Below are 18,001 nucleotides of genomic sequence, written 5' to 3'. Positions count from 1 at the left end.
GCACGCGCCTGAGTGGGTAGTGTCTGTGTGGGTGTGGGTTTTGGAAAGAGTGGGTTTTGGAAGGAGTGCGATGGGGGGGAAGAACAGATACCATTAGAGGCAACAACACGTGGCAACTCTAAATGTTGTTTGTTAAGACAATATATGAAGTCAACAACTCCTTAGGGAGAGACAGACACTCTTCCTTAAGTCATACAGGTGATGATTAAATTGTTGTATAATTTCTCTGGTGTTTACTTCAGTGTTCAGAGTAACTCTAGAAGAACATACAGAAGGGGTGGGCCTTTGTAAAGCACTGTTAGGAAGCAGAACTTGAGTCAGGTCTTGGGCGGATACAGAAAAGGAGACTATATATATTTCTTACCAGGACAGGAGGGGCAGAATGACCCAGGATGGAGAAGGAAGATACCGCCATGATTATTCAAATAGGAAAAGTGTGGGGGGAGGTACCATAAGTACAATTAGCACAGATTCTGGAGGCAGATAGGCCTGGGTAGAAAATCAGCTCTTCTACTTTCTCGCTAAGTGACCTCTGGCAAGTTTCTAAACTCCTGTGAACCCCCTCTTCCTCATCTATTCAAGGGGAGGAGTACCACTGACCTTGATGGTTTCAAAGATTAGAGACAATGTACGTAAGGCTTTCAACACAAAGCCTGCCAGTTAGTATATTTTCAATAACTGGCAGATTTAATAGTAACATTAAAAACAAAAACAGAACCTAGTGGCAGGGCAGGAATAAAGATGCAGACGTTGAGAACCGACTTGAGGACACAGGGAGGGTAGGGGAGGCTGGGACGAAGTGAGAGAGTGGCATGGACATATATACACTAACAAATGTAAAATAGATAGCTAGTGGGAAGCAGCCGCATAGCACAGGGAGATCAGCTCGGTGCTCTGTGACCACCTAGAGGGATGGGATAGGGAGGGTGGGAGGGAGACGCAAGAGGGAAGAGATATGGGAACATATGTTTATGTATAGCTGATTCACTTTGTTATAAAGCAGAAACTAACACACCATTGTAAAGCACTTATACTCCAATAAAGACGTAAATAAATAAAGAAAGAAATAAAAGCACACACACAAAAAAACAAGATTGTCTTAGATAGCGGTGGGGAGGAGGTAATTTCAGGACTTGAGGAGAACCCTCAATGATTAGCAGGAAGCCTTGAACTTTACCTTGTCACTCATTTAGGTTTCTGAGCTGGAAATATGATGACATCAGCGTCCCAAGAGGATTACGTTGGTGCCAGTCTGTAGGACACATCTGAGACTCAGTACACTGCTGTTCTCAGAAGTTGCTAAGAAACAAGACTGCTCCGTGTGTGTGTGTGTTTGTGTGTGTGTGTCTCATATACCTGAATGTCAGGTGGAGGGTGAACGTCTCTCCACTGAGGGTGAACTACAATGAGTTTCACTGGGTCCTGCTCGACCTTAAAAGCAAGTTGGGGGACTTCCCTGGTGGCGCAGTGGTTAAGAATCTGCCTGCCAACACAGGGGACACGGGTTCGATCCCTGGTCCGGGAAGATCCCACATGCCATGAGCAACTAAGCCCGTGCGCCACAACTACTGAGCCCACGTGTCACAACTACTGAAGCCCGTGCGCCTAGAGCCCATGCTCCACAACAAGAGAAGACACCACAATGAGAAGCCCGCGCACCGCAACGAAGAGAAAGTAGCCCCCGCTCGCCGCAACTAGAGAAAGCCCACGTGCAGCAATGAAGACCCAATGCAGCCAAAATAAATAAATAAATTTATTTAAAAAATAAATAAAAGGAAGTTGGGTCATCTAACGGTGACAGAAAACTTCTGAGAAACAAAATAAACAAAAAATGATTTGCTCAAATGTAGAGCTCTGTCCTTGATGTGACTCCCTTGCTGCTAAATTTTTATCCTCTTACATGATTTCCAAACCCCATAAGGCCCCCCTTATTGTTTAAATAAATGAGTGTTTACACAACGTAATCTCTAGTATTTGCTTATTCTTGTTTTCTCTAACAAAAAGGAATAATAAATCCCTTTTGTGTTCATTTTTAAAACTTGTACTAGAACACACGTAAGCTAGGCAATGACAGTTTTTAAATGAGTAGAGTGGGCTCTGGAGTTGAGGCTGATGAAAGTGTATTCAGGAAGACAGATACTGACTGATAAACCCACAAAATCTCTCCTGCTTCTTTGTTATAGGACACAGCAAGGGTAAGACGCCGTTGAACGCGTCAGAGAAATAACCACTTCATCAAGATTCCCAGATCAATAAGTCTCTGCAACTGGAAATGGGTGGGCACCTGGTTAGGAGAAGAGAAGAGAAGGAGGGTCAAAGCATGTTGGTAAATGTCAGTCCACACCTGTAGAGGTGTGATCTGCCAGCATGCTTTCTTTCCAGTCAGTGTCAACCCCAAGCCGAGAGATACTTGGAAACTTTACCTAGGAGAGAGAATGGTGGTGCAAACCGGTGGGAGCTAGACCATCTCTAAGTGGTGAGCAACAGGCAATCTATGTCACTCCTTCAGAGGGCTTCCCAGTTCCTCAGGATGGACGCTGCCGTGATCCAAGCTCGCTCAAGGCTGATTCGTGTCCGCTCCAGGAGAAAGGAAGAAGCTAGGCCTCTCTGGCAGCAAGAGAAAATGGAGAGTACTAGAAAGGTCTCAGAATCAGGAAGACACAGGTTCTGGATCCAGCTCTGACAACAGGCCAACCTGTTTCAACTGTAAGAATCTACGATGGGCAGGCACCAAGCTATGAACTGGAAGATTAAAGAGAGAGACACAGGGCTGCTGCTGAGACGCTCGCTGTCTAGTGACGGAGCCAATGGGTGTCCACACGCTGTAGTAAATGCAGACACTGAGCCTTGTTCTGCTTTGATGGAACACAGAGGATGAGCGCTTGGTCCAATTACCCGCTGTGTGATTTTGAGCAATTTACCTACCCTTTCTGAAGCCCCATTTTCTCACTCTAGGATGAATGTCTGGACTGCATGCTTTCCTGTGCCCTTCTCGCTTTAAAAGCTATAATGAAATTCCTTTCTTCCCACGGAAGAAAGCTTGTGTACCCACCAAAAACCCTGCCTTCCCCTGCTGTTGGCTGAGGTCAATGCAATCAGGAAGCTGGGAGACAGAAGTGGAGACGGACACAGACCTCAAAATAAAAAAGGAACAGCCTTTAATCAGTGGCTAAGGGCTAAGATAATACTAGTATGTGACCTCTCGGTGCCCTGTCCAAAGTGTTCCAGTCAGAAAGTGGCTACTGACTTGTAAAGCAAATGTGAACCCAGGCAATCCGAGCTTTGGGAAGTCTGCAATGACTTAAAAAGAGCTGCTATTCGGAGACCACTGATCTATAATACATTCACCACATACAGCAAGTCTGGAGCTTCCACGGACCCCTGGGGGATGGAATCGGGAAGTGGCTTTTACAATCCCCTTTCCCATCACTCATAAATTACTCCTGTTGGGGAAACAAACTCAAATCCATTAGCAATAGAGATTAGAGCCAGGTTGTTTCTCTCCTCTGTGGGAGAGGTAAAAATGAAGGGACCCGAACTTGATTAAATGTCAACATATTTATCTGTTACTCTGAGGGTTCCTGGTATCACCCCAAAAAGAGAGGAAACATTATTAGAGGCACCTATATTCACACCAAATCATTTCACTCAATTACCCCTTAGTCCATGAAAAACCAAAGCAAAACAACGTGATTTATGAAAGATACACAGGAGCAGAATGGATGGAGCAGAAGCTGTTTCTCTTTGTCCTAAGGTGTGGTCTTAATACAGTTAGCTGTCATGATCCTATTTCTCCATCCATCCATTAGCATAATAAACCTGAACTGAGTTTCCAGCAATAGGGATCAATTTGAGTTCAGCACATTCACCTAATATTTATTCCCTGTAGGGGCTTTACGAGAAAGTACATAAAGATAAATCACTGAAATGTTCAAGACAGCCCCCGAAGAGCAGACATCTGTGTTTATGGAGAAAAGTACGTCCACAGTCAGAAAATGTGGTAGAATAAATCCAAGCTTACCAAAAAAGCAAAATTAAACGGTGGTTACTCACACTATCAAATCATGTTGTAAAGGTCCCGAAGACATATTAAGGGAAAAAATCAAGTCACAGAAAATGATCAAAGAATGATTCTTTTAAAATACTATCTACCTATCTATCTATCTATCTCTCATCTATCTATCTTATTCCTGTCTAGGTCTAAAAGGAGGCACAGTAACTATTAACAATTTTGCCTCAAGAGAGAAAGGGGAGTTGAGGTGTACAGGGTAGGGGCAAGGAGATTTCATCTTTCATTCTCTAGTCTCCTGTGACATTTCACTTTTCTTAACGTAAGACATATTTATATATGACATGGATAATTAAAATCAAACACTGTTGTGCTCTTTTATATTTCCCAGATAAACAAATAATTTAAACTACAAGTCAATTCTGAAAGATTTAACTTCCATTTCAGGACCACACCCAGTGCATAAATACTGCACACCTGTGCAGAGCCTGATTGCCCTCTCCCTTTTTACTTTCTTCTTAAGACATAATCTGTCACCTTTGACATGTTAAGCATCCTTTAAGGTGTTTGGAGGAGTGATTAGGGATGCCGCTGAAATGACAGGTTATTAGAGTGGCACACCTGGAACCTTTAAGACAGCCCGCTTCGAACTTCCAGCCAGTCCAGCTAGGCTTGGGCAGATGCCCAAACAGCACAGACGTGGTAGAAGGGTCCTTTCATTACACATCTTCATTAATTTATTGATTTGGGTGGGGGTAAGTGAGGAAGAATGGAGGCTAGGATGAGGGCAGGAAGGCAAGGCTCAAACACAACCAAAAATTCAAAATGCAATGTCAGGCAAAAGAGACGCACGCCCGGGAGCTCGGCTGTGCAAACACTCCAGAAATAGGATGTGCTTCTGACGACGCCGTGGCTAAATGAAAGGTTCTTGATGAAGTAAGTCTCCCTTCTGTGGAAACCCAGACATCACAATACAGATTCTTAAACCAGGAACATGTCTGCCCGGCTTTCCATTGATCATCCCCCATTAGGTGGCCGAGCCCTGAAGCACCTGTCCAACTTCTGCAACCATGCACAGTGATCGATATTTATAATTACCTTTCTCCTTCACCATGGCAACCAGGGCCTTTGGAGAGCACCGCCGAAGGAAACAGGAACAAAGTCTAGGAGTGGGAGCGCCCCTAGGCAGGCAGCTCGGCTGCGGCAGAGGCAGCGAGGAAGAGCCGGGGCATCCACTTGCCAAGTCCGGGGCTTCTTTCTAAAATCCCGCCCCCCGTCTGGAAGGCCGAGCTCCGGTGCCCGCCCCAGCGATCGCAGCCGAGTGGTGGCCGCGCCCTGCTGCGGGGGGGGGCCTGGGGGGGGGGACGCTGCCCTTCGGCCTCAGCCACTCACTACAGCTGCTGCTGTAACAAATGCAAAATTCCAGTGTCCTAATCTCTGGTCACTGACACCACGTAGCATTCCTCGTGCCGGGAAAACGGGCACCAAAATGCGCTGGAGCCCTGGCCCCCTCCTGGGGTCTGATAAATGATTGCCAGAAGAGGGGGGCCGAGGGGCAAGCCAGGGACTGTTCCAATAAGGAAAACTAGTCAATTGTTAGCTTATTAGTCTCCTATTACTGCTGCTGTCAATTCAGCTTCTTTCAGACCAACTGAATAGATAAAATTAGCCTTGGCAGCTCACGCAGCTCAATATCAAAAAAACAAACAACCCAATCCCAAAATGGGCAGAAGACCTAAACAGACATTTCTCCAAAGAAGATATACAGACTGCCAACAAACACATGAAAGAATGCTCAACATCACTAATCATTAGAGAAATGCAAATCAAAACCACAATGAGGTATCACCTCACACCGGTCAGAATGGCCATCATCAAAAAATCTACAAACAATAAATGCTGGAGAGGGTGTGGAAAAAAGGGAACCCTCTTGCACTGTTGGTGGGAATGTAAATTGATACAGCCACTATGGAGAACAGTATGGAGGGTCCTTAAAAAACTAAAAATAGAACTACCATATGACCCAGTAATCCCACTACTGGGCATATACCCTGAGAAAACCATAATTCAAAGAGTCATGTACCAAAATGTTCATTGCAGCTCTATTTACAATAGTCCGGAGATGGAAACAACCTAAGTGTACATCATCGGATGAATGCATAAAGAAGATGTGGCACATACATACAATGGAATATTACTCAGCCATAAAAAGAAAAGAAATTGAGTTATTTGTAGTGAGGTGGATGGACCTAGAGTCTGTCATACAGAGTGAAGTAAGTCAGAAAGGGAAAAACAAATACCGTATGCTAACACATCTATATGGAATCTAAAAAAAAAAAAGGTTCTGAAGAACCTAGGGGCAGGACAGGAATAAAGACGCAGACGTAGAGAAGGGACTTGAGGACACGGGGAGGGGGAAGGGTAAGCTGGGATCAAGTGAGAGAGAGGCATGGACATATATACACTACCAAATGTAAAACAGATAGCTAGTGGGAAGCAGCTGCATAGCACAGGGAGATCAGCTCGGTGCTTTGTGACCACCTAGAGGGGTGGGATAGGGACAATAGGAAGGAGATGCAAGAGGGAGGAGATATGGGGATATATGTATATGTATAGCTGATTCACTTTGTTATACAGCAGAAACTAACACACCATTGTAAAGCAATTATACTCCAGTAAAGATGTTAAAAAAAAAAAGTGAAAGGGTAACCTTTCTATTTTTATTGTAGAAACTGCGATTTAAATCTATGCAAGTAAATATGTGTTCAATTCCTACCCCCCAAAATAAATAAATAAAATTAGGCTTGGTAGAAAAATAATGCTAGGGTGCCTTCAAGCTCATTTTCTTCAACTTTTAAGGTCCTGGAGGCTGAGTTATAATGAAAAATGAATAATGACATTTGATTTGTGATTTGCCTTGCTGCTCCCCGAGCCCTTTCCTGAAATGGGAGGACCGGGGGACCGACCGGACAATGAGAGGGAGTCTGGGAAGAGGCTCTTTCAGGATTCCATTCCTCATCCAGGATCAAAGTAAAAATCTGAGTTATCCAGGTAGGATTCTGACTTCCCCCTTCTTTAGAGTTTTCTAGACAAGCCCCTCTTGGGCTGTGTCTATGTGAGGGAGGAACCCTCCCAGCCACAAAGTGCAGGGCAGTCACCCCTGCACCGCTCACCAGCCTAAGTCTGCTCCGGCAGTGGCAGTGAAACCTGACAAGTGACAAGGCTTTCGATTTCTGACCCGCAGGAGCACACGCTGGTCTCACGGGAGCAGGTGACTTCCGGGGGGGGGTGGTGGAGGCTGGGGTCACTAAGCCGACGCCCACCCCATTCCAGCACCTGTCTCCGAAATCCAGATTGTTTGCTTGCTCTCCCCACCACGTGGGAGAGATGTGATGAGCAATAGACACAAAGGCAGATGCCGTGGCTCGGAGAGAGCAGCAGATGGACAAGCCGCCCTGCAAAACCCGAACGCACAGCCAGGATTCGACTGTTTTACTGCAAATATTGTACCGTGTTGGGTCTAAGAGAGCTGGGGTGACAGAAAGGAATGAAGTCAATCAACGTGCCTCATCTTTGCCTCCGAGGTTGTTTATAGCTGAAATGATGTTGGGTGGGGCTGGTTTTCTGCCGGGTAACAGTGGCAGAGCTCAAGCAGCTGTGACATTCCTACATCTGTGATTCAGGGCTTTACTATTAATAGCCTGGGCATCTCTGCCTGTAAGAAAGGGCTAATAAGGCCCCTCCAACCCATGGGTCGTCATTTCTATGACACAAACTTCTCCCACGGTCCTCCCTGACCCCACTGCAGCCCCATAGGGTCATGTTTTTCCTAAGTCAGCAGCCAGCTGGAGTGTGAGCTCTATAGAGCCTTTAAGCGGCTTCTCTAACCTCCATTCATAAATAAGAGCCAAGCATGAGAGCAGCACGACCTCAGGTCGAGAGGGATGGGCAGGGCTCAAGAGCAGGAGGGACAAGCCCTTTCTATCCCCGAAAGTTCACGGCTAGCACTGCACGGTCTACTTCTCCCATCCCTAACACCCTCAGAGCCTGCAAGGAGATGCGGACAAGCAAAATTAAACTCGGAGAACTGGAATTAGTTTGGTGCTGTGAGCCTAGCAGGTGAATTTATTTTATTATATTTTTGCTGCATCAATAGATTAGCCCCTCACGGAGGCACTCCCTCTCTCACCCTCTCTCTCTCCCTTCCCGCCCCACACCCCATGGAATGTGACACTAAAACACCATTGTGTTTCTAGTCCAAACCAAATCATACATAAATATTCTGGATACTGTAAATGCAATTAGTTCAATGTCTTTTATTCAGGGTGACCATTTTTAATCCTGAGATTTCAGTTTATTAACCAAACTGATTTATTACAGCTCTGAACCTACCTGTATACCTTTGTGGGTAAACTGCGCAGAAACCCTGGTTGAGGAAGGCTCACTGGCCGCTTTGGAGACTACGCCAGCAGAGTAACAGCTGGTGCCTATTCATTTCCAGAGAAGCCTTTTCCAAAGGAAAATACTACATAGTGGTTCAGAGAGATTGCCCCCCTCCTGTGTTTTCCATGGAAAGAATTTTCCTGTACCACAGTCAGAGGGAATGAGTCACCAGCATTTAGTTGCTAAACAACAGTCATACAGCTAAAGCCCCCCCAACAGTCAGACACTGCTACTTTAGGATAAAAGCATCCACCCTACACTTTTAAGATAACCAAAGAGGGTATTACTAAAGTTATTTTTGGAATGTGGCAGAGTAAGACCAAATTGTTTTTGTCTCCAGCCTCAGGGCCAAATAATTAAGAGCTTTGAGAACAGAAGCAAAGCATAGATATTTTCTACTTTACAGTTAGTTAAAGCTACGAGAAGTGCAGCAACATAAATGAAGGAAAAAATAAAAAATGTACAGTTCATAAGACCGCAGGACTTTTTATTGTTATTTCTAGAGAAGATTTCCAAAGAACTTATCTCAATCTCATTCCACTCAGATGAGATAAGACTTCATAATACAGACACCAACCCGTGGGTTCATTTGTTGTTTTATTCCCCCAAACTGACTCACTGCTGCCTTGTCATTCACTCACAAAATGAAGCCAGGGTTGTCCACAAGTGACCAAAGGACAGAAACCATTTTGTTGCAGAGAAAAGCTTTGTGAGCACACAGCCACTCTTGGCAAAAAATCAAGAGTACATCACTTCCAAAGAAGCCATGCCAATTAAGAGGGAAATGTGAAAACCAGAAAACAAGCAACCTGATGGAGTCCACGTCCTCACCGCTCTCTCCTACAGAGCCGCGGATTGTCTATGGCCTGTGCATCCACAGGGCAGGAATTTCAGGACCCCTCCATGGCCACCCATCCTTCAACTCCTTTGGACTCATTGGCAGAAGAGTGCTCAAAATCCTCTCTAGCAGAATCCAGCTGAAGGAAAACTTGAGAATGAGTTTGTTATTTGCTTTCCATTTAATGTTTACATCTACCAACCTCATTGCAGATATTTATGGGGCATCTACGGTACGTCAAGTACTGGGATGGCAATACCAAAACAGGAAGAGAGAAATCACTGCTCTGGAGTTGCTTACCATCTAGTGGAGGAGATGCTCACACACAAAAACTCTCAACCCAGTTAGGAAGGTGGTAAGACAGAAGTGGGGGGACTTCCCTGGTGGTGCAGTGGTTAAGAATCCACCTGCCAATGCAGGGGACAAGGGTTCGATCCCTGGTCCGGGAAGATCCCACATGCCATGGAGCAACTAAACCCATGCGCCACAACTACTGAGCCTGCGCTCTAGAGCCCACGAGCCACAACTACTGAGCCCACGTGCTGCAACTACTGAAGCCCGGGCGCCTAGAGCCCATGCTCCACAACGAGAGAAACCACCACAATGAGAAGCCCGCACACTGCAACAAAGAGTAGCCCCAGCTCGCCGCAACTAGAGAAAGCCCGCGCACAGCAATGAAGACCCGATGCAGCCAAAAAAAAAAAAGACAGAAGTGGGTGCACAGGGTGCAGAGCAGTACTGAGCCCAATCTGGGGAGTCAGGAGAGGCTTCTAGGAGGAGTAAAGAAGTAAGAGAGGGGTGACAAATGAAGAAAGGGGGAAAGATCATTCCATGGCCTCCCCTTGGGACGAGGTATCAAGCTCACTGTTCAAGAGGAATGGGGAGAGGTTCAAACTAAGGCCAGGGTGGCAGATCATGGAGGGCTCTGAATGCCACACTAAGGACGATGGACATTAGAAGTGATGTGATGAGAGTCTCAAACCTGAGCTACCTATTTCTTTACCAATTAAGTTCAAAATACTTTGGGTGCATTTCAAAGTCTGCCACGATGTGTTTCCAACCATACTGCCTCCTTCCTCCAAATTGGATTGTGTTGGTGTGTGCATGTCCCGTGTTTAGCAGACATGCCCAGAAAGTGTCTATGTTTATTAGTGTACTTAAATATTTCCCTGAGAAATAGAATAAAATGACAGCCAGGCACATCCCACACATAGCACTTTAAGTAGCACAAAGCATTTGGGATTGGCTTATCCTCCTGTAGTAATGGCTTCATGTCCACAATGAGGCTGCGAGCTCCATGAAGGGAAGGAGGTTTTCATGCTTTGCTAGACTCCCAAGAGTGCAGCCTGCAGACCTCCAGGGATAAAAAAAATACGAGGGATGCTTTAAATGCATACACCTGGTCCCATCCAAGGTCTGATGATTCAGATTTTCGGGGATGGGGCTTGAGCTGCACCAGCTCCTTAAGTGTTGAAGGACCACTGACTGGCCTAGCACATGGGCCTGCATCACAGGAAGTAAATGAACATGAAATTTACAAACATAGCTATAGCCCATGCTGCCACATCTAAAAAACAACCTCCATCTTCTCAGTTGGCTGAAATAACAATCATCCTGACATTCACTGCAATCTTCATGAAAATTTATTAGTAGTGATGATTCCAAAGTTTCCTACAGTCTGACACAAACTCCTAAATGTCTGATCTCTCTTGATCCCACTCTCATGTTTTCAACGGGAATTCTTAGGATTTTTTCCATGTGAATCTCACAGAATCAATGCCCAGCAAACTTCTTTTCCATGAGTTCTTCAAGTAGAATTATTTTACATTTGTATCCAAAACTTCCCTATGGTCCTTCTCAGAAGCCAGTTCTGAGTTTGGACCTAAACAACAGGTTGCAGCTTAGGAAAAATTACTAAGGTATATTTAAAGCTCTCTATAAATAATCCACTAAAGATATAAACTGCAGAGGGAGCACAAAACAAGCCTTTTTCCTGAAAGTGTACTGGAATCTATTACTGGAATTCAAAGGATCTTTTGATAGTACAGAGAGTTTCATGAATTTTAGCCTAATTTCAGGCACACGAGAAGTTCACACAAGAAGTACAGAAATACCTTTGAATTACTTGGGAAAAAAGGCTTTTTTTCCCCCTAACAATTTACTCTTGGCTTTATCTTTTCCCCTAATATTTTCTAGGTAGAAATACAGCTATTGGGAAAGAAAAACGGTCATTTCCTATCATCTGGAGCTGTGATGCCTTTCCTAGCAACACCCCCTTCTTTCTGGTACTTAATGTCACCAGTGCTCTGAATTTTACTACACTGCAATGAAGGACTTATATGTCTATTTTTGCAAAAGATTGTGGGCTCTCTGAGGGAAGGGATCACACGTGAATATCTGTATTCACATAGTGATAGGCACAAAGTAGGAATGTGACATTTGATGAATTCTAAGGAATAAATGTCACTGGCTTACCATAGTAAGTCAAAATGCTAAGTATTCATTTTTATATCAAAAAGGCTGATTTAAAAATCTTACTCAAGTAAATTAAAAGTAAATTCAGTCTCTTATATATAAATCAATTTAGTGGTTGCTTGAAAGTATTTGCCAAGATGCAAACCAATAATTCACCGTGGGAGAAATGAGTTGAAAGGAACTTAACCAGGTAGCATCTTACAAAGTCTCCTTAATAACTAATCCTAAGTACCACTTTTGTTGCCATTTACAGAGGGCTTATTATGTGTCAGCTACCATTCTACTCTCATTACATTCATTTATCACCTCATTTAATCCTCCTAACAACTGGATAAGATAATGTTATTATCTTTACACTTGAGGGAAGAGGCTTGTCAGAATCCAAAGCCATGGGCCCTCCCTTTGCTTTGTTGGGTCTCTTGCTTTGTTGGGTCTTTTGCTTTGCTGGGTCTTCATTCCACAGAGGTCATGAAAGAGTCTCCATTCCCCTGTTCCTAACTACACACACACACACACACACACACACACAGAGACATTTTTTGAGTCAAGATGCACTCAATGTACATCAACTTCCTTGGCGTTTCCAGAAGACTTGACACGATGGAAATGATGTTCCATTTTGCCTTGTCTGTAGAAAATGATCTTCTCTCCTGATACCTTATCCTTCATTGGCTCTTGAACGTCTTATGATAGGACCTGCCAGGTGAATCGCATCCCCTTGGCCTGTTGGGCTCATCCTTGGCTGGACAGGGGAAGATGGTTTGCCCAGATCCACATTCTCGAGTCTTTGAAGTTGCAATTCAATCATCTACCCTGTCTAATCATCCTCAAGGAATAGCATTCCTGTGGTCTACATAGAGAGAAAACTAAAAACATTTTATGGGGGGTGGTCACAGAATTTTTGCAAAGTTGACAAAGCCTCCATTTGCCCCCTTCACGCTGATTAGGCCCTGGCACACTCCCAGAAAATAACCTCTCTCACATTCTCCTGGGACATTTCAGCCATCGTCTGAGGGACAGGCCGAATAAAGCATGCAAAGTGCATGGCCACTAGTGCATGTGCTGTCACAGGAAAAACAGCACTGTCACCCAACACACATCTCTGTGAGCTCCTCCAGCTCTCAGGACAGAGAGAGAAGGGACCATGCAACCGACCCTCTGGTTTGTGAAAAACTATAACTTGTATGAAAAAAAAATAGGCATTAGCTTCACATTGAGATGAAAACAAAAGTCCTAAGGCAGACTTGTCCAAGGTTACACAATTACTTGGAAATGGCCAAAACCCCTGGGGTCTTACCTCCTACCTGTGGTTATTTTGTCATGCTAACTGGCCACACAAGCAACCTGATCAAACAGCCAGGATTTGAGTTCCAGCTCTGCCACAGGCTCAGGGGCCTCGGGCATGTTATTTTCTCTCTGGGTTTCAGCAGTCTCATCTGTGGACGGTAGTAACATGCTCCACTTGTGAGGTTGTGGTGAGGACAGGGCTGGCTTCCTGGGCGAGCGACCTGGGAAGCTGTGTAGGAACCTGTGCTCAGATGGGCCCTCCATTTGGTTTAATGCTCTGCTCTTGTTATATTGAGATTTGTAAGAATTTTACTTTGAGCTTGTGTTTTATAAGTGAGGTTGGATGGGACAATGGAGCATGCGTGTGCGCAGACGAGAGAGGTACAGGATGTGTGTCTGCATTCCTGCTGCCCCCTTCACAGGTGGTATTTGCGATGCCCCCTGAGCTCCCAATTCCAGTGGACTCGTGATGCGTGGGAATTCAGGGAGTGCAAGGGAAGTGTGTCACATCTACGACTGAACAAACAGCAGCACTGAGAGGTCACTTTCCATCCAAACCACAATGCAAAAAAGAAGGCAAGGGGTTCAAGGAAACACAAACGACCAAGGGACCCTATCATATCCTTTCTGACTCATGTAACTTCCCTATTGAGCCAACCACTTACACTGAAAATGATGACATAGAAGCAAAAGGAAAGATAGGACAACCTACTGCCCCCTTTCCCTTCCGTCCTTCCTTACCCATCAGTAAGCCAAAGGTAGAGAGTGTCGCAAGAACGCACACGCATCCAAGAAGTGAAATAAAAACAGTTGAGCTATTTGGGTTCAGAATTCCCACGCTTCTGGAAAGAATGAAATACATATGCATCTACGATCTATGAAATATAAATTGCTCAATTTCACAAACGAGTTCAGTGCTCTTATATTTGAGTTTAAAATGAGCGGTGCACAGTGTAAACATGAAAGGTCAAACTTCATGTCAACAATTTAAAATTTTACTTTATTTAGGACAACATTAAATAGCAAATAAAAACATTATGACAAGGTGAGAAAGAGTCTGTGGAATAAAGAAAAAAAGCTTTATATTGTAGTACCTTTAAAGGCACTTTACTCCTGCACTTTGAACCAGGGGTCTCACATTTTCCTTTTGCACTGGACCCTGCAAATTATGTACCTGGTACTGGGTGAGGCTGAAAGAGGCTCTCTATGAAATGAAAGGGCCTGGCATCCAGAAGGAGCTCAAGGAAGGTAATAACGATTGTTATTTCTTAGTTTCTCACTGCTTCATCAATTTACAACAAAAAGAGGATAATGGAAAACTGTAAAGCTCAAGTTTTCAAAACCATTCTGGGCTACAGGGAGCCTTTTCTTATCAAATGTGGGGAATCTTACTTACAATGCCTTAAAGAATTTAGACCCCCTCCTGATACCTTGACACATGACCTTTGCTGCCATATGAAAAAGGCAGTGTGATGCCAACCACCCAAGAAACACTGGACTCCAAGGTTAGGAAACCTCCCCAGGAAGACACAGTTAACCTCAGCCCACTCACTCATTCAGGAAATACTTACTGAGTGCTTACTAAGTGTCAGGAACTGTTCTAGGTGCTGCAAGAAACACTGGACTTCAAGGTTAGGAAACCTCCCCAGGAAGACAGTTAACCTCAGCCCACTCATTCATTCAGGAAATACTTATTGAGTGCTTACTAAGTGTCAGGAACTGTTCTAGGTGCTGGGATATGGCTGTAAGGGCAACAGACAAAAATCCTTGCTGTGATGGAGCTTACATTCTAGTTGTGTGTGTGTGTGGTTGATATAATAAAATATACATATATATATATATCATATGATATAGATGATAGAAGTGGTAAGTATTATGGAGAAAAATCAAGGCTGGAGAAAAATCAAGGCTGGAGAAAGAGAGTTGGGGGGAAGGAGATGTGGTTTGAAGTGAGTGGCCAAGGAAGGCCTATTTGAGAAAGTGTCATTTGCGCAAACCTGAAGGAGGTGGGGGAGTAGCCATACGGATATTTGAGGAAAGAGCATCCCAGACAAGTGAACAATAAGAGCGAAGGTCTGAAGGAGGGAGGTGACCTGGTGTGTTCAAGGAGTGAGAGCCAGAGTGAGGTTAGAGAAGAGGAAGAGAGTTAGGCCCCTCCCTATCAGTCATGTGAGGACCTTGGCTTTACAGTGAGTGAGGTGGGAAGCCATTGGAGGCTCTGAGCAGAGACAGTTGCATGATCTGATTGTCATTTCCACAGGATCCTTCTGGCTTCTGCGTGAGACAAGAGTGAAGGGGAACGGGCACAAAATGTTGAATTAGTGCATGAAATTTAAAAAGAGCTCATGTTGTGTGATGATGACACAACAGAAGGAGATGAAGAAAAAGATTACACAAATAAGAAGTGGAAACTGAGGACCAAGACAGGATCAACAGGAATGAATGAGACATCAAAGAAGAGAGCAGACACTGATAAATATCTAATTCCTAGGACAGAAAAAAGTTTGAGATGATCTCAATGAATGCAGAAGAAAGACCCTAAAACAATGAGAGACAATCAATAGATGTGCAAAATAAAGGAAAATGAAAAAACTTACGTCCCAGAAGTAGAGAATTTAAGAAGCAGAAGATATATTCAGAGATCTAATACACAAGAATTTCCCTGAAATAGAGATAGATCTGAACTTGCAGATTTAAAGAGTGTAGAGATACTATTTTAACAAAGTTTGATACAGAATGCTCACTCCAGGTCTTAACCTAAGCTTTTGAACTTCAAAGGATATCATTCTCCATATATCCAGACAGAAAAAGCCCATCACTCAGCAAAAGAGAAAAACTCAGGCTAATCTCAGACTTCTCAGTGGCAATGCTAATGCACAGAAGACAGCGGAGCAATACCTGAAAATCTCGAGGGAAAGAAAGTGTGTGTCGCAAGAGCCTTTCACTCAGCCCAAATGTTGTTCAGACATAAAGGCAATGGACAAACCAACCACAACCACAGAGGTGGTCAGGAAATACAACACCACGAACACTTTGGAAAATAGCTTCACATCAACATCTAGTCAATGAAGACATGAGTGAGATGAGTCAAAATAAACTCAGGAATGCAAATATTGTAGTAAAAGGACTAGCAGTGAGCAGTGAATTCTATTAAATATGAAACTGATACCCCAATTACTGGATTATGGTTATGAAAGAGAATGGGAATGCTCTTGTGAGCAAAGAAAGCCAAGAACAACATGAAAACAATATTATAACTAACAAATACCAGGAGGTGGGTAGGAGAGACGTATGAGAGAGATACTGTCCTTGTCTTCACAGCAGGAAGAGATGACTTGCACCAGACAGTCCAAGATTCTTGATCTAGGCATCTCACAGAATCACCTGATTGCTTCATCTTTGCTTAGAGATTATGCAAAACCTAACCCCTATTTGTCTACTTCATCTCCCATCACTTGGACTTGGTAAGGCAAAGGGTATCACAAGGCAAACGTATCTTCACGGTTCTAAAAGGGAGTTAATACACCTTTACCGTTTTACTGATTCATTTTTTTCTTTTCTTTCCAGATTCTTGGTTCAAGATCCAAAATTGTTTCTCATTTATTTCTATCTAGGATTTCCACAGTATCTTTCCTCCAGAGAGGTTGAGGAATGAAAAAGAGATGACACACTGGTTCCAAGGATACCCACATAGAGTTTTAGTTTTCTTTCCAGTTATTGAGCCTGCATATTTATGAAAATACCATGGAATTTCTCATGACAAGACTTTCATTATCAACACAGAGTCACTGCCCAGAGGTAATGACATGCCTTGGGGGATGCTAATCATTCCTCTTCTGCCCCCATTCAACCCCTCTTCTGAGCGGGCACTGAACAACATGACTTCACGCTCTGGCTGTGGCTGACTGGATCCTAAGTAGACACTGGATGGGGACGGGGGACCCATATCTCAGCTGGCCAAGCACTTACGATGTATATCCTGCCTTGAGAAAGAGGAGCTGGGTCAATTAGGTTTTCACTTCTGGGACTCTGAACTAAGAGTCATATAGAAAAGTCCTAGTCAGGGGCTGGTACATGTATTAAAAGATCAAGTAAGGCCAGGCCAGGGGCAGGCTTCATAGAGACATGTGGATACCACAATTCCAAGGGGTAAAGTGTCAGAGGAAGCCAGTTGGGAGGGAAGAGAATAGGACATTCCCCAAAACTGAACAGATGGTCCTGGAGCAGCCTGGAATTCTATGCTTCCTGAAGCCTGACTGCTCAGCATTTCCTGGGTTCCTATGAGACCTCTCTATGTTCTCACACATATACATTCCTCCTTCTTTTGAATGCTCGTATCTCCTTGGCATTCACCTCTAAAAGTCAAACCTGGTTCCTAGAAACATCAAATGAGTGAGTTAACGCCCCTGAAAGCTGCTAAGTGCTTCTTCCTTTAAAATATGTCAATAAGGCTACTTGGTTTAACTCTGGTCACAGGGGTCAGCACAAACAACTGCCTCATAAACCAATATGCCCCCAAAAGCCTTTTAAGACTGTAGTTGTGTTTTGGGGGGAAGGATGTGATTTATGACATTGATCAAGCTCTGTAGAAATGAATCCTTTTATAATAATATTCCATTTACATATATACATGGGCTTTCATTTTAAAAATTTAAACAGTTTCACATTGCTACAATTGCACCAAAGATTGTGCTAGTACTATATGCCATATGGCTGTATTTTTGAAAGAGGTATAAAAGGTAGTTTTATTCCTTTCTTCCCTTCTCACCATTCCCCAGCAAGACAGAAAACACTCTGCATATGTATTGGATTTGTTGAGGTTTGGGGAGATTGGAGGGAGGACAGGAAGGGAAATATTTAGAACTTAAATTCTTCTTGGTTTTGGATCTGAATTATACACTATATTTTTCCCTTCCTGAATAAAATATACTAAGAGTGCTGGGCATTTA

General features: G+C 43.9%; 1 protein-coding gene across 2 annotated transcripts in view; it reads right to left on the bottom strand.

Moving 5' to 3' along the window:
- The window catches only part of ABLIM1 (actin binding LIM protein 1), a 319,098-nt gene that overhangs the window by 175,878 nt on the left and 125,219 nt on the right, over positions 1-18,001 (bottom strand). Inside the window, exon 1 of one of the 2 annotated variants that reach the window (XM_060286291.1) lies at positions 5,108-5,254. The exons of the other annotated variant lie outside the window; for it this stretch is intronic. Within the exon in view, the coding sequence (XP_060142274.1) occupies positions 5,108-5,123 (16 nt within the window). The 5' untranslated portion in view covers positions 5,124-5,254. Of the gene's footprint in view, positions 1-5,107; positions 5,255-18,001 lie in introns of those variants that run through there. 2 annotated transcript variants of the gene reach the window in all.

The sequence above is a fragment of the Globicephala melas genome, chromosome 16, assembly GCF_963455315.2.
Source record: "Globicephala melas chromosome 16, mGloMel1.2, whole genome shotgun sequence".
Lineage (NCBI taxonomy): Eukaryota > Metazoa > Chordata > Mammalia > Artiodactyla > Delphinidae > Globicephala > Globicephala melas.
This window is presented reverse-complemented; position numbering and strand designations above follow the sequence as displayed.